This window comes from Cricetulus griseus, chromosome 4 (assembly GCF_003668045.3).
Source record: "Cricetulus griseus strain 17A/GY chromosome 4, alternate assembly CriGri-PICRH-1.0, whole genome shotgun sequence".
NCBI lineage: Eukaryota > Metazoa > Chordata > Mammalia > Rodentia > Cricetidae > Cricetulus > Cricetulus griseus.
Window position 1 is genome coordinate 100,597,316 of NC_048597.1, and position 22,923 is coordinate 100,620,238.

Consider the following 22,923-nt stretch of genomic DNA (forward strand, 5'->3'; position numbering starts at 1 on the left):
GGACCCTCAGCTTGTCTCTTGCAATCCTATGCAGACACTTATGTGAGGGGCCTTTAGCAGCTAGTTCCCTTAGGACTGTCTTAGTGTGGGTTTCTATTGCTGTGAAGAGATGCCATGACCATGGCAAGTCTTACAATGGCAAACATTTAATTGGGGTGGCTTGCTTACATTTCAGACGTTCAGTCCATTGTCATATTGGAGAGCATGGCAGCATGAGGGTGGACATGGTGCTGGCTACATTCTCACCAGAGAGTTACAGGAAGTGGGCTGGAACTCTGTGCAGTATGATGAGCATATGAGACCTCAGAGGCCCCCTCCACAGTGACACACTTCCTCCAACAAGGCTACACCTCCTAATAGTGCCACTCCCTATGAACTTATGGGGGCCTATACATTCAACTACCACAGTCAGTGTCACCAAGGGGCCTCTGTTACCAACCAGGCCATGAAGACTGTGCTTTTTGCTAAGAGCAGGCTTCTGATGTGAATGACACAGTCACAGCTTCTAGATCCTTCAAAAATAATATCCTTTGCCAGGCTTTGGTGGCACATGCCTTTAATCCCAGAACTTGGGGAGGCAGGAGGAGTTCTCTGATTCTAGGCCAGCCTGGTCTACAGAGGGAGTTCCAGGAAAGTCTCCAAAGCAATACAGAGAAACCCTGTCTCGAAAAACCAAATAAAATAAAATCCTGTAAAGCCACCTATGGTTTGTGATCATATTAATGGGCAAAGCCAATGTTCCAGTTATTTCCTTAGTCTTAAATTTCTTGCTCTCTGCAGTGATTCCAACAGTGATTCAGGGTGTGTGTGTGTGTGTGTGTGTGTGTGTGTGTGTGTGTGTGTGTGTATGCAAGTGCATGCACACTTGTTTTTAGAGACAGAGTCTCATCATGTAGCCCAGCCTGGCCTCAAACTCTTCATCTTCTCTGTCAGCCTCCTAGGACTTGGATAATATTTGATGACCACCTGCCCTGATGAACATCCACCAGTGCTGGGCAGGGAGAGGTTGGCATGAAGACAGGCTCCTCCCTCATGGTGATCTGTCCTGGGCATAAGTCAACACACTACATTATTGGAGATTGACAACTGACTGATAATGCAGGTGGTTATAGCTGGACAATGTGACAGATTCCTGTAACCTCAGTAGTCAGGAGGACAGAGCTGCAGATTCCCAAGTTCAAGTCTATCCTGGCAACATAGTGAGATCCCACTTTAGAGAAAGATATGAACCCTTCATCCTTTGTGATGGAAAGACGGGGTTGGGGTTGGAGGACAGTGAAACTGCCTTGGATGGTGCCTTGGATGATGGCCAAATGGGTGTGCATCTCAGAACACAGGGACTAGTGAGACCAGAAGGCTGAAATTCCGGTCACCATGGCCTGGGCAGACAGCTCATTACAATGTCCAGGTATGGACCTGTTGTACCTGCCACACACACACCCCAGCAGTGGTGAAACTGGATGTCAGTCATCTTTAGGATGTTTCTCACTTGCTCTTGTTTAGAGACATGTGTGGATTGCTGTTAGACATCTAAAGAGAGTATAAAACCATTTTTCTTTTAGTAACAATAGAAAATCAAGAAGGAAAAAACAAACCAATATGTTTAAAATGCTTGCTGCAGGATGAGGGTTTGAGAATCTAAAAGAACAGCCCTGCTGAATAAGGAAGGGGTATCAGGGAGCTCAGAAGTCAGAGACTTAATTTGCATAGCCCCACCCTTTCTAGGAAAGAGAAACTAGCTGTGAGAATAAGGTGCAGCTGGCTCCAGAGGCTGTGCTGTAGTCAGAAGACACAGCTTCCCTGAGGATGGAGCAGGGACTCAGCAGGACCCGGGCCAGGGACCTGGACAAGTTCATAGAGGTTCACCTCCTTCCCAACACCAGCTTCCGAACTGAGGTCAAGGCAGCTATCAAGATCATATGTGATTTCCTGAAGGAGAGATGCTTCCGAGGCGCCACCCACCCTGTGAGGGTCTCCAAGGTGGTGAAGGTGAGCGCCCCTCAGCCTGAGCTGACCCCAGTGGGGAGGGAGAGGACTCTGAGGATCCAGGCTGCAGCCCTGAGTGGGGAGTGAGTTACCTACCTTCTCTGTGGCCCAGTGTTCTCATGTGCATCCCAGTTGGGGCACAGTGTAGAGAACAGAACAGAGACCCTGCCTGCCACATGGCTGAACTGATACAACCTCATTGCCCATGTCCCCATCTGTCAAATGGAACTTCCTGACAATGGTACCTAACTCAGTCACTGTGATGGCTCAGTCATTTTGTAATGTCAACTCAACACTGTGGGCTGTGCAAGTATGTTAGTGAATGTGCTCAGCATTTTATTTAGGGAGGCTCTTCTCAGCATTATTATTTTCTCAAAAATGTTCTCTTTGCAAATTCAACTCTCTTGACTTAAGCTTTTGTTCTGTGACTTTTCAGTACTGTCACAGGCTGTCTTCATGCAAGCATGTGATATACTAGTGGTGTATTCCCTTGACAGTCTGCTAACAATGGGATCATGACAACATTTTCATATGTCTGTGTTAATTTACTCACAGTTACTCTTGCCCACGACCATCCCATCCTTTACCCCTGACACTGACTGGCCCTGGAGAGTCTCTCTGATGGCATGCCACCTGTGTGCACCTAGATCTCACATCAGAGAACATGTGCTCTTTAGTCTTTCCCCATTACCCTTCCTTGCTCCTCACGTCCTTTAGGTGCCTCCTCTGTCTCCCCGACATAGTCACCCTTCTATCATAGACAGACAGACAGACAGACAGACAGACAGACAGACAGTCTCTCAGCCATATTTAGATCTAGACACAGATGTTCATCATTTTGAGTCTGGCTGACCTCCTGTACCAGGAGAAGATCCAGAACAGTCTATTTTCCTACATAGATTCTAATTTCACTTTTCAGGGCTGACTAATATTCCACTACCCATGTGCTAGATTTCTCTATCCAAAAATCTCCCTGGGTGGCGGATTCCTAAGCTGTTGAAGGCCTGGACTGCTCGGTGTGGCCTGCTTGTTGCCTGACATTCCCATTGTTGTCTTTCAGGGTGGCTCCTCAGGCAAAGGCACAGCCCTCAAGGGCAGGTCAGATGCGGACCTGGTGGTGTTCCTTAACAATCTCCACAGTTTTGAGGATCAGTTAGAGAGAAGGGGAGAGTTCATCGAGGAAATTAGAAAACAGCTTTGCAACTTTCAGAGAGAGCTACATATATGGGTGAAGATTGAGGTCCAGAGTTCATGGTGGCCCAACCCCCGGGCACTCAGCTTCAAACTGAGCTCCTTCCAGCATCAACAGGAGGTGGAGTTTGATGTGCTGCCGGCCTATGATGTCCTGGGTAAGCCAGTCAGAGCCTCAGCTCACCCTTCCATGTGTCTTCAACCTCTCTGCCATTTCTTTCTCTGTGTGTTTGTGGGCGGGTTGTTCACATGTGTGCAGATCTATGCACATGTTTGTAGGTGTGGGTGATGACCAGAGGCCAGTCTTGGATGTAGGTTACTTAGGAGTCTGCTTTTGGTGAGAGGTTGACCTGGAATTTGCTGGCCCATCTTCATGGCTGCTGCAGTATGCAGCTGGAGTCGGGTGGAATGTGTGCTGTGATGGAATTGCACAACCTCGGGCAACCTGGAGCCTCAGCATGTGTATCAGGTACAGCACGGGGGTCGGGACAATTGCCTAGTCATGTACCAGGTGTTAGTAAGAGAGGACTTGTGGCTGTAAAATATATTCAGGACTTCACTTAGGCAACTACCACTCCCTACAAAACAGCCTGGTTTGTCTGTTTGTGTTGAGATGGGTTGACCTTTGCCCTGGAGCTGGCTGATCTATCTTGTCAAATAGTGAGCCTGAGGGATCCCCCTGTCTCCACCTCCCCAGCACTGGGATTTCAGGTGTGGAGCCCCCTGTAACTTCTTATGTGGGTTTGGGGATCTGCTTTTGAGCCCTTATACTTGCCCATCTATCCCTTTAATGGGTCCATCTCCCCAGCCCCAGGGGCCTCCTACAGAACACCCGGCAGGGAGACAAGCTCTCATTGTGACCGAATGTGGAAATTCTGTGTGTCTAAAAGTGGGACAGAGATGTAGCTAAAAATTAACAACCGTTGCATCTTCTATCAAAGAGAAGGAAACCTCAGGCCTGTGCTGAGGCCTCTCTGTCTGTCTCTGTCTCTGTCTCTGTCTCTCTCTCTCTGTCTCTCTCTCTCTCTGTGTGTTTGTGCGTGTGTGTGTGTGTGTGTGTGTGTGTGTGTGTGTGTGTGTGTGTGTGTATGTATTCCAAAATTACAAATTTCCAAACTCTACCAGAAGACAACCAGGAACACTCCTGAAAGCACAGTAGAGTGGAGGGGACCCAAAGGGGGTGACCCAGAAATGAGCTGGGAGGGCAGCTCCCCAGAAACCTGTGTTGTCATGGACTCCCAAGCCTCAGGCAGCTTTGCAGTGGGGAAGTCGTGTTACCACAGAAGGACCACCTTGGAAATGGCAGTGTGGAGGAGAGCCCAAGAGAGGACCCCTGCCACAACCCTACCTAAGATGGCTTAACTGACGAGCCCTACTGTGTTAAGGGCCCTGAAATTGAAAATAAGCACAGGAATGAGAGAGAGAGAGAGAGAGAGAGAGAGAGAGAGAGAGAGAGAGAGAGAGAGAGAGAGAGAGAGCTCTCTGGGTCACTACATGACATGACTGGATGTGTCCCCAACTCCATCAGTAGGTGATTTGGTCTTGTGCCAACATCAAATCCTGTTGGTATAGCCTGCTACAGCCATGGCCACATATATGTACACATCTAAGGCACAGCCTGCTGCCTGCCTAGTCTACTCAAATGTGCACACGCACCCACACATACCCACACACTCACATTTATTCCATAGCCTGCTGTACACACACACACACACACACACACACACACACACACACACACACACACCCTGCAGCTTCAGGACCTGGACATAAAAAAAAAACACATAATATTAAGTTAAGTCTTAGAGAAAGTAAACTAGTGAAAAAACACAGTGACTGAGGAGACAGCTTAAGGATAAGGGCAATTGCAGCACAAGAATGAGGACCTGAGTTCAAATCCCCAACACCCACCTAAGAGAGAGGACCACACATCGACCTGTCACCCAGACTCTAGATGGCCAGAGACAGGAGAATCTTTGTGGCCTGCTAGATGCCAGCCAAGATCCACATTCACAGAGAGACCCTGCCAAGGGATAAAGTGACAAACTATAAAGGGGGACACTTTATGTCATCCTCTGGCCTCTTAGCATACATGTATACTTCTTAAACACACACAAACAATATGTACACCATACAAACATAGGACAGAGACTCTGTAAGCATGGGATACATGATGTACAAATGCAGCAGACTGCTCCACAGTAAATCTGACACAAGCAGCCGTGTACACACATGACAAGCCCTGTGCACAAGACACCGGACACCAGAGCATGGTTGGTCATTATTAGATGACCATGCACTCCTCTAGTGTGTGTGACCACAGTGAGCTGTTTCCTCCCAACACTGTCTCCAGGCCTGTGAGGAAGACACTGTTCTAGGACAGTGGGGGACAGGGACTTTCCATGTCCACATGGTGTATGCTGTATTGAGGTGTGGTGGGGCACATGGATGTATGGGGAGTGATGTTTGCTGTGGTAAAACTCTGCCCTGTTTACTGAACTCCACAGTCTGTGAGTCTGTCACCCCAGATAGACCGAAGAACCCCAGGGAAGAGCTGGGTGTTAGCTGAACAAAGCCTCTTTACAGGTCAACTCAACTACATCAAGCCTCACCCCCAAATCTACGCTGACCTCATCAGAGAGTGCACCTCCCTGGGAAAGGAAGGCGAGTTCTCCACCTGCTTCACGGAGCTCCAGAGAAACTTCTTGAAGAGTCGACCAACCAAGCTGAAGAGTCTCATCCGCCTGGTCAAGCACTGGTACCAACTGGTATGGCCTCAGGCTGAGCCATCATGAGCTCTGACTATTCAGGGGGTGGAGAATGGCAGGGGTGATGAGGAGAAGGAAAAATGAGGACCAAGGTGGGAGGGAAGGAGTGGTAGGAAGAGAAAGAGAGAGGGTTGAGAGGTGAAGGGGGAAGTCAAGGGAGGGCGATGTTGTAGGAGGGAGAGAGAGGTCCTGGGAGGAAGGAGGAATTTCTATGCTTTCTATGAATGATTTCTTCTTTTCCAGTTTCCAGTCAACTAACAACTCACTCTTCAGCTGCATCTAATTCAGTGTTCAAGTGTCATTCAGATCTTTGGGTCTCTCTCTCTCTCTCTCTCTCTCTCTCTCTCTCTCTCTCTCTCTCTCTGCCTCTCTGTCTCTCTCTCTCTCTGCCTCTCTGTCTCTGTCTCTGTCTCTGTCTCTGTCTCTCTCTCTCTCTCTCTGTCTCTCTCTCTTGCATTATTTTGAGACAGGGTCTCACTAGGTAGCTGTTGGTATCCTGTAATTTACTATGGTAGACCAGGTTTGCCTTGAACTCACAGATCTGCCTACATGTGTCTCCTAATGCTGGGATGAAAGGTGTACATCACACCAAACTTTATCCTTGGATTTCTAGTTTGTTTGTTTGTTTGTTTTAAACATGCATTGCTAGTTACTATAGCTTCTATTTTCCTGATATGTCAAGCTATGGTTTCCTTAAGTATCCATCAGGCAATATTTCTGGAGTTTTTAATATGTGTGTGAGATATATCTGGTGTGGACATATGTGTGCCTGTTCCTGGGAGCACATGCCTATGTGTGTGCATGTGTGTGCATGTGTGTATGTGGAGACCAGAGAGCAATGTCAGGTCCTCCATCACTCTCCATCTTTTATATGGAGGCAGTGTCTCACACTTGAACCCACAGTGTGCTGAATCAGCAGCTCTGGACCTGGGGACCTGGGGACCCCCATTTCCTTCCACTTAGGGTGTGCTCATGAGTCAGCTTCCCCACAACCCTGACATTCATGTGTGTGCTGGGGAATCTGAGCTCTAGTTTTCACCTTGCCTAGGGAGGGACCACTTTACCCACTGGGCCATCTCCCTAGACCCTCCCCAGTTATCTCAGAGCCTGTTATGAAACCATCAATAGTGAGCATCAATGCTCTCCTGCTCCCACCCTCACTCCCTGGATGTCACTCAAATGTCATATTTCCTCCTGTGACTACTGCATCAGTCTTTGTGGACCACACAGTCTCCATCTCAACTACTCAGTCTTTGCATATAGCACAGGAATATCCATAGAAGGAATCTACATGAATGGGCGTGGCTGTGTGCCAGTGAGCCTACAATAACATCAAGTGGCAACTGTATTGACCCCTTGGTAAGTGACCCCCACACAACAGCTGGCAGCCCTGTTTTTCTCATTGCCTTTCTCTTCTCAGTGTAAGGAGAAGTTGGGGAAGCCGCTACCTCAACAATATGCCCTGGAGCTGCTCACAGTCTATGCCTGGGAACGTGGGAGTGGAGTCACTGAGTTCAACACAGCCCAGGGCTTCCGGACAGTCTTGGAACTTGTTGTCGAGTACAGGCAGCTTCGAATCTACTGGACAGAGTATTATGACTTTCAACACGAAGACGTCTCCAAATACCTGCTCAGACAGCTCAGAAAAGACAGGTAGTTTGTCCCCATGTGGCTCAGCTCCCCACAGCTCCCCAGGCAGCAGCAGAGTGGAAATGGGGAGGTGGGAGCTCAGTGTCAATGGAGCTTCTCCTGTCCTGTCACTGTGCTGGGCACTGTCCTGCTGTCACCTGATTGACATGAGCATCTGTAGCCCTGGGAGGCAGGGATGGCCTCTCCTGTCTCCAGATGAGGAGACCTTGTTCAGACCCAAACAGCAGAGCAGGAACTGAGATGATCCAGGTGTAACAGTATCATAAGGGCTGTGAGGCATAGACCAGTGCTAGACTAATTAACTGTACACAATACAGTAAAATTGTCATCCAAGGTAAGGGCATGTCTTCATACTGTGTTGTCTTCAGCCTTCATACCCCATCATTCGAGACTTCCCATCTCACAGATCAGAGAGGCTGAGGGACCTGACCCAGGGCACACAGCTACTAAAGGCTAGAGGATTGGACCTCATGACTTCCAGGTCATGGGCATGCATCCCTCCAGGCTTGCTCTATGCTGTGGGGCAAGGACTCAGGGCAAACTTGGCATAGGGGTGCTCTGCTGGGCTTCTCCACTGTCCCTGTGCAGTGGGACCTGGGGCACTGGTCAGCTGGTCACTTCCCTCTCTGAATGTTGTTCTGTAGGCCCGTGATCCTGGACCCGGCTGACCCGACAGGGAATGTGGCTGGTTCAAACTCAGTGGGCTGGCAGCGCCTGGCAGAGGAGGCTCTGGCCTGGCTTCAATACCCATGCTTTAAAAGCTGGGATGGTTCCCGAGTGCCACCATGGGATGTGCCGGTGAGAACTTGTCATTATCCTATTCCTTGTCCGCATCTTTGGTCACTCCATCTATTTCAAGAATATTCAAACAAAAATTTGGTCTTTCCAAAGGTGACCAGGATTGTAGGTTGTCCCACCACACTGCTTGCCTTACAGTCATTGTGAGCTCAGATTATCACATTACCCCTGCAGAGTCCCTGTCACTCAGTGTCCTAAGGAATTACAGCTTCTGCTCTGAGTGTCTGCTTTGTGCTCAGGCTCCATCCTGTGTTCTTTGTCATACAGGAGCTCACTGGATCCTCACACATGTTCATCCTGTGTTTTTTATTATACAGTAGCTCACTGGATCCTCACACATGCTCATAGTGTGTCCTTTATCATACAGTGACTCATGGTATCCACATACATGTTGTCCTGTGTTCTTTATTATACAGTAACTCACTGGATGTTCACACATGCTCATCCTGTGTTGTTATCATACAGTGAATCACTGGACCTTCACTAGGGCTCTACAAGGTGAACTTAATAACGCCTGTCTCTCTCTGATGAGACAAGAGGCTCAGCCTGGGGATTTGGCTCAGTCAATAAAACTCTTGCCACATAAGGATAAGGAGCCTGATATCATCTCTAGAACCAGGTAAATAAGCCACACAAGGAGACGTGCACTTGACATTCCATTTTGGGAATCAGCAGTGGCAGGACCCCTGGGCTCCCTGGTGAGGGAGCATAGACTAGTTGGTGAGCTCCAGTCTAGTATGACTCAAAACGCCAAGGTGGACAGCATTTGAGGAGTATGTTGTTATCTGTTGACTGCACACATAAAAACGCACATATATACATACACAAACATATACACATGCAAATACACATGTACACAGAAACACAATACAATACAGAGGCCATTAGGATGAGAGACTTGACACCACTGGCTTAGGGATGCTCGGTTAAGGAGAGCTGGGGCTGGGATTCCCATGGACTCTGAAACCAGTACTCAGGTCCAAGAAGCAGCCCATCTTTTCTGTCTCATTGTCATGGACCAACAGGACTCAGGGAGACTGTCACAGCCAAAGAGATACAGAGGGACCTGTACTTGGCCATTTCCTCTCCTGGGACATGGAACTTTCTGATGTTAGAGAACATATGACTTCAAGTGTGGACTCAGGGTGGTGCTTAGTTTGGGTGCAGGGATGAGTGATTCAAATCTCAGAAAGTCTGGAATGGATGGAGAAGGGACCCAGGAGGGAGGAAGCTGTGACTGCTGTGGCTTTTAGGGTTGTCACACAGCAGACAGTTCGCTAGGCCCTGTGTCCCATTTGGCAGATTTGTTACTGAATTAGGGACCCTCAGATGGGGCTACATACACCTTCAACCTGCTAAGCCCCACCTCAAACACCCCTGACAGCCATCTTCTCAAATGGGGATGTGCTGTCCTTCTTCCCAGGGTCTCTGGTGTCGTCATGGTGCCCACCCTCAGAGCTCATTTGCATCCTCTTCCAAGTAGGAATGTGGGCTCCTGACATGATTGTGTGTTTTCTGTTGCAGATGGAAGTTGAATTTCCATATCTGGAGGTTAGTTTTGTTTGTTTGTTTTGATGTGGGCTTCTGCTGTGTAGCCCAGGCTAGCCTGGAGCTTGCCATCCTTCTGCCTTAGTGCTGGGATGACTGCAGTGTAGGTCTGATATGTCCCACCTTCCCTCCATCCCCAGGTGGACGAGAACTGGACTTGCATCCTCCTGTGAGCACAGCAGCACCTGCCCAGAAGGCTCTGGAGTCAGGGGATGTGCTCCTCTGTGCAGGCCTTGACCAGAGAGGGCCGGGTGCTGCCCAAGGCCCCAGTGATGGAGCATCCAACCTGGGGTCAGACTCCAAGTTTCTGACCCCTAACCGTCCACCCTAATCGTGTCCCATCACAGACAGCCTTCCTCACAGCCTGCTTGATCCTCCTTATACTCTGACGGTGTTCTCTGTGACACAAGAGATTCAGAAAGGAAGGAAGAACTCAAGCTTGACTTCTGTCTATGTTTCTGTTGGAGGGTTCTGTCCAATGTATGATCAACATCAATAAACCACAGCAGATGTCATGAGGGTGTGTGAGAATTCTGAGGGACAGGGTGATAGAAGTACAGGTGTGTGTGTGTGTGTGTGTGTGTGTGTGTGTGTGTGTGTATGTATTATCTTCCAGGCCCTTATTCACTCTGTTCTCACTCAAGTGTCCCTGAGAACCAGGAGCCCCAGTGTCCCAGAGTGTGAGAAGACACTTGTCCCTAGACCTCAGCACACATCACACTCTGCCTTGTGCTCTGTCTGAGCCCCTGGTGGACCAGATGATGCTGGTCTACAATTCCAGTCTTGCCTCTTCTGAAATACCCCCAGATACACAGAGAAGGTTTGAATAAACAATGCCCAGGGGTCCCTCATGTGTCCTGCCAAGCTGAGAGGACTCATTATGTGAGCATCATGTACCCCCACACTAAAGCAAGTCTGCATGTGACATGAAACAGCCACATCCCATGTCTCCATGACCGAATGACCCCCTTGTATGGACCTTTGAGAGCCTTCTCAATGATGAAGACCATGTTGCTTAACAGCAGGCTACAGGATAAGTGATGAGCAGCCTAAGGGAGGAGCCACAAGGTGACAGGATCAGGTTTCCATGATAATGGTGAGGCAGGATCATCTCTCAGATGGAGAAAGATGTCCATGGTTGACAGTTTCATATCACTGTGTCTGACTGCCCTGTTGTGCATATCATGCTTGCTCATGACTGGTCCTGTCCAAGAGACCTTTGACCCCAAGCACGGTGTTCATCCCTGCTCTTCCTTGGGCGCCATGTTGGTTCTGACTTGCCATCCACCCTGGCCAGGGAAGTGGCAGGGCTTGATGACAGACACTTTGGGTTTCCATATCCAGTCTTCAACTTTGATCTTCTGCCCAAGGTCAGGTGCTTTCTTGTGAGATGTTTTACTCTTTTGGCTCTTTTGGGGGCCACCAGCCAGCTCCCAAAAATCATACAAAGAGTTATTAGCTCCCAAATAAATCACACAGAGGCCTATTACTGCTTACTAATACCCAGCCTCAGCTTGACTTTTTTATAGCCAGCTTTTCTTAATTTAAGTTACCCACCTAACTTTTGCCTCTGGTCTTTTTCTTTTTCTTGTTTCCTGCATATCTTACTTCCAATCGCACTCTGTGGCTGGCAGGGTAGCTGGGTGGCAGGCCCCTAGCATCCTCTGCTTGTTCTCTTGCTCCTTCTTCTCCCCTCCCAGATTTCTCCTCCTATTTATTCTCTCTGCCTGCCAGCCCTGCCTATCCTTTCTCTTTCCTCCTATTGGCCACTGAGATTTTTATTAGACCATCAGGTGTTTTAGGCAGGCAAAGTAACACAGCTTCACAGAGTTAAAAGAATACAGCATAAACAAAATGACACACCTTAAAATAATATTCCCCAACACTTCCTCCTCTCCAGGGCCCACCCACTGAGTAAGTAGTGCATGTCCATCCAGGGGAGGTATTGCCTTGTCCACCATGGTACCGCAAGGGTTCAGTTCCCCAGGAAGCCAGTTCATCTACATTCAGTGATCTCAAATTTAAAATTGGATTTAGGTCAGTAAAGCTGTGACCACCACTGCTCTCACCCTCTAGACATCCCTTGTGGTTCCTTCTCATTGCCCATGATGGTTTATCTTCATGGCCAACTTCACCAGCCTTAGACCCTCCTTGGAAACAGCTCTGGGCATGTCTGTGAGGGTATTTCCAGAAATGTCTTCCAACTGCTTCCTTCACCAAATAACACTCTGTAGCCTGTGTCTGCCCACCTCCCAACTGTAAAGTTGTGTCTGGATTCACACAGGGTAAATGATGCTTGAGAAGATCAAATGCCAGAATGGTTGGCTGACTTCTGACCAGGTTAGCAAGACACATAATGGGGGAAGACGGGCTCTTCTGCAGGGGGAATTGGGAAAGCCGGATCTCCACTGACAGGAATAAATCCCACCCTCACCTTCCATCAGAAATGGAAGCAGAGAATTCTAAGGAAACAGAGGGCAGTTTAGCCATGATGACCTCGGCTAGAAGTTCTCTTGGCTCTGACATCAAAACCACAGGCAACTCAGGATGATTCTTTTATGTCAGGCCTCATGCATGCTGGGTAAGGTAAGCACTCTGCCACTGAGCAACAGCCTCAGCCTCTCACTGGAACACTCCAGACCAGTCCTTCCCTGCTGAGCCCTACTCCTGCTCAGCAAATCTCCACACAAGGGGTCATGCCATCACAGAGAAATGGGATGGGGCCTACATATCTCCCGAGGGCTTGCTTTAGCATGGAGCATATGATGGCTGACATGATGGGTGCCCTCAGCTTAGCAGGACACATGAGGGACCCCAGGGCATTGTTTATTCAAACCTTCTCTGTGTATCTGGGGGTATTTCAGAAGGAGCAAGACTGGAATTGTTGACCAGCATCATCTGGTCCACCAGGGGCTCAGACACAGCACAAGGCAGAGTGTGATGTGTGCTGAAGTCTAGGGACAAGTGTGTTTTCACACTCCGGGACACTGGGACTCCTGGTTCTCAGGGACACTTGAGTGAGAACAGAGTGAATGAGGGCCAGGAAGATAATGCATACACACACACACACACACACACACACAGAGAGAGAGAGAGAGAGAGAGAGAGAGAGAGAGAGAGAGAGAGAGAGAGAGAGAGAGAATATGAGTAAGAGAGTGATCTTTCAGGGGGACAGGAGCAGGTGGCCCTGCCCTCTTGGTGAACAGGGATCCAAGTGCTAAGAGCACTTGTGGGTCTTTGTGGTAAATGTACTTGTGTATTTATGTACTCACAAGCTGCTGGTTCACTACACTGAACTATGGAACCATTAGATCTGTGTGGGAAGGGTGCTGTTCTTGTGTGTGTGTGTGTGTGTGTGTGTGTGTGTGTGTGTGTGTGTGTGTGTGTGTGTGTGTGATTCCAGATCTTAGGAGACTGAGGTGGGCAGATTTCGGTTAATTCCAGGCCATGACACAGATTGAGATCCTGTCTCAGAGAGAGAGAGAGAGAGAGAGAGAAGAGAGAGAGAGAGAGAGAGAGAGAGAGAGAGAGAGCGAGAGAGAGAGAGAGAGAGAGAGAGAGAGAGAGAGAGAGAGAGAGAGAGAGAGAGCTGTACTTCTATGTCCCTGTCCCTCAGAGTTCTCACACACCCTCATGGCATCTTCTGTGCTTTATTGATGTTGATCAGACATTGGACAGAACACTCCAAGAGATACACAGGTGGAAGTCAAGCTTGAGTTCTTCCTTCCCTTCTGAATCTCTTGTCCCCTGAGAACACTATCAGAGGATCAGGTGTTTGAAGCAGACAGTGAGGAGAGCTGTCTGTGATGGAGTAGGATGGAAGGGTGGGCAGACAGGGGTCAGGAGCCTGGAGCCTGACCCCAGGTTGGACACTCTCTCACTGGGGTTTTGGGCAGCACCCGGCCCTCTCTGGTCAAGGCCTGCACAGAGGAGCACATCCCCTGACTCCAGAGCCTCCTTTGCAGGTGCTGCTGTGCTCACAGGAGGACGCATTCCTATGGCTCTTCAGACTCTGCCTGTAACACAAAACACAATCATGCCAGGAGTCCTCATTCCTACTGGGAATGGGATCAGCCCTGAGGGTGGGCACCATGACTGGCCACATGGAGCCCCTCAGAAGAAGGGACATCACATCCCCATGTTGGGAAGACGGCCATCAGGACATCTTCATGGTTTAGCCTACTGAGGGTACATGCAGCCCCATGTGAGTTTCTCACATTTAGTAACAGATCTCCCAAGTGGAAGAGAGGGTCTAGACACCTGTCTGCTGCAGGACAGCCCTAATTCCACTATAGTCCCAGCTGCCTGTCCTGTGTCCCCTCTCATGTCCTTCTTGCATTTCTGATATTTGGTGTTTGGTCCCAACATCCCTGCTCCCATGCTAACCTCCATCCTGAGGCCACACACGGCATCATCGGTTCCCTAACATAAAAAGACCCCTGCCCAGCAAAGGAAAGGTTTAAATGCAGGTCCCTCCGCACCTCTTTGGATGTGACACAACACCCCAAGTTCCATTGGCCACATGATGATGAGATGCTGCTGCCTGGACCTGAGCACTGGCTTCAGAGTCCATGGGAATCCCAGACCAAGATCTCCTTAGCTGAGTGTCGCTGAGCCAGTGGCTTCAGCTCTATCTCTGTGTGTGTTTCAGAGTGTGGGTGCACGTGTGTGTGTGTGTGTGTGTGTGTGTGTGTGTGTGTGTGTGTGTGACTGTGAGTATATTGTAAGTGTGTGAGTTTGAAAGTGAGTCTGTATGAGGATGTATGAGTGTGTGAATGAGTGAGTTAGAGTTTGTGTGAGTGACAACATGTGTGAGTGTGCAACTGTGTATGTGTGTGTTAGTGTTGTGTGTGTGTGTGTGAGTTCATGTCAGCTTTGTAACAGCACAGAGGTGAAGGTCAGAGGAAAACTGGAGGAGTTGGTCTCTCCTTCTACCACAGGATTCTAGGGATCAAGCCCAGGTCACTAGTGTTGGCGGCACGCACTTTACCCACTGTGCCATCTTCCCAGCCTATGAAATCTCTGAATGTCGACAAGATGGCTGTAAATCAGGGAAGCAGCTGGCCTCCCCATCTTTGTGAGAATATTCTCCAGACAAATGGAGTGATCAAAGCTGTGTGCAAGGGGACAGGATGAGGACAAAGACTCACTGACACAGGCCAGGGGCGCAATGGGGACATTTCACAATCCTTAACACATGGGTACTCCAGCTAGGTTGTTGCCTCTCCAGCCAGCAGCCACCAGCCCAATGAGTTCCCACCAGCCACGTTCCTTGTTGGGTCAGCTGGGTCCAGGATCACAGGTCTGCAGAACAACATTCAGAGAGGGAAGTGACCAGCTGATCAGTGCCCCAGGTGCTACTGCACAGGGACAGTGGAAGAGCCCAGAAGAGCATCCCTATCCCAAGTGTGTCCTGAGTCCCTGCCGCTCAGCATAGAGCAAGCCTGGAGTGATGTTTTCCTATAACCTGGAAGGCCTGGGTTCAATCTTCTACCCTTTAGTATCTGTGTGTCCTGGGGCAGGTCCCTCAGCCTCTCTGATCTGTGAGATGGGGAGAGTTCAACCAGCTAGAGTCAAAGGATAAGGTGTGAGGGCTGATCACACACAGCATCAAGACTTGTGTGAAGTCTACTGTGTTGTTTACAGTTTAATAGTTCAACACTGACCTTCCAAGCCCCACAGCCCTCATGACTTCTGTTACTGCTGGAACATCTCAGCTCCCACTCCTCCTTCTACTGTTTGGGTCTGAACAAGGTCAGAGCCTTGGTCTCCCCATCTGCAGACAGGAGACCCCACCCCTGCCTCCCAGGGCTGCAGGTCCTCATGTCAATCAGGTGACAGCAGGGCAGTGCCCAGCACAGTGACAGGACAGAAGATGCTCCATTGACACTGAGCTCCCACCTCCCCATTTCCACACTGCTGCAGCCTGGTCCTCCCTGTGGGGAGCTGAGCCATGAGGGGACAGGCTACCTGTCTTTTCTAAGTTGTCTGAGCAAGTATTTGGAGACCTCCCGGTCTGGCAAGTCATAATACACTCTCCAGTAGACTCAAAGATTCCTGTAGTTGGTGACCAGTTCCAAGACTGTCCGGAATCCCTGGGCTGTGTTGAACTCAAGGCGTCGGCTCCCATGTTCCCAGGCATAGACTGTGAGCAGCTCCAGTGCATACTTGGGGGAAGTGGCTCCCTCAGTTTCTCCTTACACTGAAAAGAGAAAGGCAATGAGAAAACGGGGCTATCAGCAGTTGTGTGTGGGCCACTTCTCATGGAGTCAATACAGCTGCCACCTCATTTGGGCACTGCAGGTTTCTTGGCATGCAGCTATAACCAATCCTTTAGACTCAGTCTACCTGGTTGAGATGGAGACTGTGTGGTCCACAAACCCAGAGCAGTTACCAGGAGTCACAGGAGACACTTGAATGACAGCCAGGGAGTGAGGGTGGGGTGGGAGAGCAATGATGCTCACTATTGAAGGTTTCATCACAGGCACTGAGATAACTGGGGAGTGGCTGGGGAAATGGCCCAGTGGGTAAAGTGCCTTCAAGCATGAGAACTGGAGCTCAGGTCCCCAACATGCATATGAATATCAGGTTTGTGAGGAAGCTCATTCATAATCTCAGCTTTAGGGGGTCAAGATGAAGGTCCCCAGCATAAATGACTCTTCAGAACTGATGATTCAGCACTCTGTGGGTTCTAGTGTGAGACCCTGCCTGGATATACAAAGCAGAGGGTGACTGAGGACTGCACATCACTCTCTGGCTTCCACAGGCTTATACACACACCTGCACACACTTATACACACACACACACACACACACACACACACACACACAACCCTTCTATTCTCTCTCTCACCCCTGCCCTCTGCTTCATTTCCCTCTATTTTCCTTCCCCACCTCTTGTGCCAATCTTTTCCTTTTTGTCAATGTGCCATAGGCTAGAGTCACCTTGAGAAGATGGACTCACAAATGAGAAAATTCTTCCATCACACAGGATGGTGGGAAAGCCTGGGGGCATTTTCTTGATCAATGACTGATCAAGCAGCATTCCTCCATGACTCCTTCTTCAGTTCCTGCCTCTACGTTTCTGCTCATACTTCCCTCAGTGATGGGATGTAACATGGGATATGAGCCAGACAATCACTTTCCTCTCCAATCTGCTTTCTGACATTCTCTTTCTCAAAGAAACAGGACAGAATTTGGTCCTAGACAGGGGACTGTTGCTGTGACACATCCACCATGTTGCTGTTTGGGAGGACAGTGGAAGGATTTTGGAAATTTGGGTTGGAAAAGCCTTTGAGTGCTTAGAGCCCAATGGGCTGTTTGTGGGAACTCAGAGGATACGAGTGCAGAGAGGCAGATGACAGAGGCTGGTGTGTGTGTTTCAGAGGGAAGCAAAGACTCTGTCTGGGCTGTTTGTGTGAGATCTTAGAATTAAGAATCAGTGGTTTCTCGTCCGCTGGAGCTGAAAATCAGCTCTGAGTAAGAAGAGACAGGCGCCATGGAGGCCAAGTCTTCTGGAAAGAGTTTCCTCATAGTCACACACAGAAGCTATAGTCCAGGAGCCCAAGTCAACATTCTCTAGGTGGCAGCCAGACCTGGTCCTGTGGCGAGGTCTCCCATGTGGTACCATTTTAGTTCCATCAGGGTTGCAGGATTGAAGGGGTCATGGAGAGCAGCTGAGGCCTGGACTGAGGGAGGCCGGGAGAGGCCATTGAAGAAAGTGCAGCCTCAATTTTAATGGAGACCCCAAAATACTGAAGGTCCCCTGAGCATGAGACCACTGCTAAGGACAGCAAACATGGAACAGAGGTGGCCTGAACCTGTGAGGCCAGATGTATGCTGTGGTTGGCAGAGCCCAGGACAACAGCTGTCCATGCCGTTTGAAACTCAGAAAGTGGTGAGTCCCAGATGTCAGACAGGGAAATTTTTGTACTGATGGACTTGGCTTTATTTTTATTTGATTATAACAGTGCCCTTGTTCTTTCCTCTAGGAGAGTATTTAACTTGAGGTCTTAATTTTATAGGAGCCCACAGTTGAGAGACTAATCTTTTATAAGTTTTGGGATTAAAAAGAATAAAACCCTTTGGGACTTTTAAAGCCATATTGTGTTCATGATGTGATACTGACATGAGATCTTAGGGATAAGCAAGAAAGGAAAGATTATGCTGTGTTAGATATGAACTGGAAAGTGTGTTATTTGTGAGGTTAGTGTTTTGACAATTAGCCACCAGTTAGGGTCATCTTGTAGGAGGGAACCTGAATTAAGACTATGACTCTATCATACTTGATACAGGTAATCTTTGGGGCATAGTCTTGATTAGTGTGATGTAGCTGGTGCCATTCCTGGGCAGGTGACCCTTGGCTGTACATAATGCAAGCTGATTGAGCCATTGAAATGAAACCAGTGAGGGGAATTCCTGCACAGTCTCTGCTTCACTTACTGCTCTGACTTCTCCAAGGAGAGACTGTGACTGTAACCAATTAAGACCTTTTCTTCCCAAGTGGCTTATGGACAGTGATAAAGATGTCACATCTATAGAAAGCAAACTGAATACCCTTCTTCTGTTCTCTAACTGTGTCCACCCCTCATCTAGACAAGGCTCACAGTGGCTGGTCCAGACGCCATACCAGTTGGTACCAGTGCTTGACCAGGAGGATGAGATTCTTCAGCTTGGGTGGCCGATCCTTCAGGAAGTTTTGCTGGGGCTCCGAGAAGCAGATGGAGAACTCGCCCTCCAGCCCCAGGTAGGTACACTCGTTGATGAGCCTTCCATAGATTTCTGGGTCAGGCCTGTGGTTGATTTCGACATCACCTGTAAAGGAGGCTTCACTCAGTTTACACCCCGGCCATTCTCTGAGGTTCTTGGGTCTCTCTGGGGTGACAGACTTACAGACTGTGGGGGTTCAGTGAACAGGGCAGAGTTTTCCCACAGCAAACATCACTCCCCATACATCCATGTGCCCCACCACACCTCAGGACTGCATACACCATGTGGGCCTGGAAAGTCCCTGCCACCAACCTGTCCTTGTACACTGCCTTCCTCACAGGCCTGGAGACAGTGTTGGGAGGAAACAGCTCACTGTGGTCACACACAAGAGGGTTGCATGGTCATCTAATAAAGGCCAAACATGCTCTGGTGTCTGCACGGTGTGCGTCATGTGTGTACACGGCTGCTTGTGTCAGATTTACTGTGGAGCAGTCTGCTGCATTTGTATACCATGTATCTCATGCTTACAGAGTCTCTTTCCTATTTTGTGTATTATTGTGTTGTGAGATTGTGGGGATATATATATATATATATATATATATATCCTATCATATATATATATATCCTATCATATATATATATATATATATATTTATATATATATATATATATGTCATCAGACCCCCAGAGGAGGACATAAGGCATCTCTTGTTTATTCTCAAACCCAGCACAAACTGAGGTGCCTATTCAATCTACCAAGGTGAACAAAGCAGCCATGTTCTCCCAGCATCCCTGAGTCCCTCCCTGAGTCCCTCCTAGCTGTCATACTCCACCCCCTACCCTGAGCTCTCTAGGCCCGAGGGCTGGGCTTCTCTTCTCTACATACTCCAACCGCCTTTGTCACCCCACCCCCTTTGTACCTTTGTCCTCATGGCTGCCGCACCTGGTCCCCCTCTTCCCTTCTTCTTTTTTCTTCCCCTCTCTGCACATGACCTAGCTCAGCCTGGACATATCCACTCTGGACTCTCACAGACACCGCTGCCTCTGGCTATGCTCTCCCCTTTATCTGCAATAAACTTTCTCCTCCACCATACCCGGAAGCAGTCATGACCTTTCCTTTCCTTTCCTTTCTTTTTTTTTTTTTTTATTCATCTCGCCTCATTATCTGTCACCGAATCCCTTTGAGGCAGGGTCTCTCTGTGAATATGGAGCTTGACTGGCTCTGTCTCCCATAGTTCTGGAGCTACAGGTCCATGTGTGGTACTTCCTAACTTCAGGTGGGTGTTGGGGATTTGAACTCAGGTCTCATGCTTGTGCAGCAATTGCCCTTATCCCTGATCTGTCTCCCCAGCCACTGTGTTGTCACTGCATGATTTTCTGTAGTGCCTAACTTAGTATCATGTTTGTCCAGGACCTGAGAGTAGCAGGATACTGCAGGTGTGTGTGTGTCTGTGTGTCTGTGTGTCTGTGTGTCTGTGTGTGTGTGTCCATCTTGAACTTGTAGAGTAGTTGGGCCCCAGGTTATGGAATAGATGTGTGTTGTGCTGTGTATGTACATCTGAGTAAATTAGGCAGGCAGTAGGCTGTGTCTTAGCTGTGTACATAGATGTGGCCATGGTGGTAGCATGCTATACCATCAGGATCTGACGTTGACACAGGGCACAATCACCTACTGATGGAGTTGGGGACAAGACAAATCATATTATGCAGTGTCCCAGGTAGGCCTCTCCCTCATTTGCATATTTTCAACTTCAGGACCCCAGGACACAGTAGGGCCTATTGGCTAAATCATCTTGGGTAGGGTTGTGCCTTGGGTCCTCTCTTGGGTAGGGATGTGACTGGGGTCCTCCCTTGGGCTGTCCCCTACACTGCCATTTTCAACACGGGGCTTCTGAGGTGGCTCCACTGTAAAGTTGCCTGAGGCTGGGGAGTCCATGACAAGAAAGGCTTCTGGGGAGCTGCCCTCCCAGGCCTCTTCCCAGGACTGAGGTTTCCTATTCTTTGGGAGAAGATGCATCAGTTATTAATTTTCAGTGACATCCACACTGCCTCATGTTTAGAAAGACAAAATGCACAGTCAGGCAGCAATATCACTGGTAAGTGGGGGCAGGCTTCTAAGGTGCCTTCATGCCCTCACTGAGCATGTTTGCTACTTTATGTCCTTCTCTGATGGATTCTCACTCCTCACTCCCAAAATTCTAAAATCCCCCACCCCCAGCTCAGCTCTAAATAGATAGTCAGTCTTTTTGGTTGAAATTCTCAAAAGATAGATGTTTTCAGTTCAGGAATAGAAGGTGTGGGCTGGGGAGGTGGTCAGTGAGGAACATGCTTGGCACACAGGCCCGAGGACCAGTGTTGAAACCTGGGACTGAGGGAAAAGCTGGGCGTGGTGACATAGGATTGTAATCACAGTGCTGGGGAGGTGGAGACAAGAGGGTTCCGGGGCTCTGCCCAGACAGTCAAGATTAATGTGGAAATATAGGCCAGGGAAAGACCAGGCCTCAAAAAAGAGGGATGGCTTGAGGTGTATTAGCCTCAAGTTCATGGTCACACTGATGCACACTGAATCCACATATCACACACACAACACACACACACACACACACACACACACACACACACACACACACGAGCAGGGGATACAGGCAGGTGGAAGGGCAGGCTCGGGTTCTGACTGGCTTACCCAGGACATCATAGGCCGGCAGCACATCAAACTCCACCTCTTGCTGCAGTTCAGGGGATCTCAGCTTGAAGGTGAGCACCTGGGAGTTGGGCTGTTGTTCATCCTGGATCTGAAACTCCAGTTGAAACTTTTTCTCTTGCTGTAAAGTGTGCAGATGTTTCTTAATTTCCTGGGTGAACTCTCTCCTTCCCTTTAACTGATCCTCAAAGCTGGTGAGATTGTTAAAGAAAACCACCAAGTTGGCATCGGACCTGCCCTTCAACTCGATGCCTTTTCCAAAGGAACCACCCTGAAAGACAATGGTGAGAGTGAGAAGTGACAGGCAGCGGCATGCCCAGCAGTCCAGACCCTCAACAGCCTCGCGGTTCATCACCCAGAGAGACTGATGGGTAGAGAAAGAAATCTGGCTCATGGGCAGTGGAATATTAGTCAGCCCTGAAGAGTGCCATCAGCATCTATGCAGGAAAGTAGATGCTTCTGGATCTCCTCGTTGTATGAGAGATAAGCCAGACTCAGAGTGACAAATGTCAGTGTTTACCTGTAGAGTCTATATTTAAGTGTGTGTGTGTGTGTGTGTGTCTGTGTCTGTGTCTGTGTGTCTGTGTGTCTGTGTGTGTGTGATAGAAGGGGGGGGGCAAAGAGGAGGTAAGGGAGGGGTCTAAAGGAAGTGAGGAGGGAGGAAGGGTAATGAGGAGAGACAAAAGAGCACACTTTTTTTCTGGTGAAATCTCGATCTAACTGCACATACATGCCATGAAATCAGAGATGATGCAGTAGGAAGTTGGTAGTGGGCAGAAGGAGACAGTTGACACAAACAAACAAAACGGTTGTCAAGATGTTATCAACATATTAAGTACTAAAAGTATACCACATGCTTGCATGGAGATAGCCTGTAACAATATTTAAAAAGTTACAGAATTAAATCTAAAATAACAATTGAGTTCACAATGGCAATGGTTTTGAAAAAAAAAAAACAACCCAATGTCAAGCAATACAGCATAGAGCCTCCCTAAGTACAATGCTGAGCACACTCACTAACACACTTGCACACCCCACGGAGTTGAGTTGGCATTGCAAAACCACATTACAGTAGCCATCACAGTGACTGTGAGTGACATACTGTTGTCATGAGGTCCCATTTGACAGATGGGAAACACGGGAAATGATGTCCTCCAGTCCAGTCATCCAGCAGGGGATGTTGTTGGGTTCTGTTCTGTACTCTGTCACATTCAACTTCTTCTGCACTGTACTGAGCCACAGCTGGGCTGCACATGACCGCACTGGGTCCCAGAGAAGTTAGGTAACTCACTGCCCACTCACGGCTGCAGCCTGCATCCTCAGCGTCCTCTCCCTCCCCATGGGGATCAGCTCAGGCTGAGGGGGCTCACCTTCACCACCTTGGAGACTTTCACTTTAGGATCTGCACCTTGGAAGCATCGCTCCCTCAGGAATGCACACACAACATCGATGGCCGCTATGACCTCAGCACGGAATCTGGTGTCAGGAACAAGCTGGTCCTCTATGAACTTGTCCAGCTCTGTGGTCCGGGTGCTGCTGACTTTCTGTGACATCCTGGGGCCAGCTGTGTTT

The 22,923-nt window shown here is 48.9% G+C and overlaps 1 protein-coding gene and 1 pseudogene across 2 annotated transcripts; one reads left to right on the forward strand and one right to left on the reverse strand.

Annotated features, from left to right (window-relative positions):
• The first annotated feature begins 1,743 nt into the window (after positions 1 to 1,743).
• LOC100767905 (2'-5'-oligoadenylate synthase 1A) lies at positions 1,744 to 10,456 on the forward strand. Of its 2 annotated transcripts, XM_027414126.2 has the most exons (7): positions 1,744 to 1,989; positions 3,047 to 3,335; positions 5,764 to 5,945; positions 7,366 to 7,598; positions 8,240 to 8,393; positions 9,918 to 9,944; positions 10,082 to 10,456. In XM_027414126.2, exons 1-7 carry the CDS (start codon positions 1,807 to 1,809, stop codon positions 10,112 to 10,114), a joined length of 1,101 nt encoding a protein of 366 aa, XP_027269927.1. In that variant the 5' UTR covers positions 1,744 to 1,806; the 3' UTR covers positions 10,115 to 10,456. The 2 variants fall into 2 exon arrangements, with proteins under 2 accessions (XP_027269927.1, XP_035299172.1); XM_035443281.1 differs by lacking the exon at positions 9,918 to 9,944.
• A 3,480-nt stretch (positions 10,457 to 13,936) lies between these two features.
• On the reverse strand, positions 13,937 to 22,904 carry LOC113831144 (annotated as a pseudogene).
• Between the last annotated feature and the right edge of the window lie 19 nt (positions 22,905 to 22,923).

What these genes read in the sequence shown, in the direction of transcription:
- LOC100767905 (XM_027414126.2), top strand. Translation starts at nt 1,807, where the DNA reads ATGGAGCAGGGACTCAGCAGGACCCGGGCCAGGGACCTGGACAAGTTC. An exon ending in TCAAGCACTGGTACCAACTG is followed by an intron (nt 5,946 to 7,365) that starts GTATGGCCTCAG and finishes TTCTCTTCTCAG; the next exon opens with TGTAAGGAGAAGTTGGGGAA. An exon ending in TGCCACCATGGGATGTGCCG is followed by an intron (nt 8,394 to 9,917) that starts GTGAGAACTTGT and finishes TTTCTGTTGCAG; the next exon opens with ATGGAAGTTGAATTTCCATA.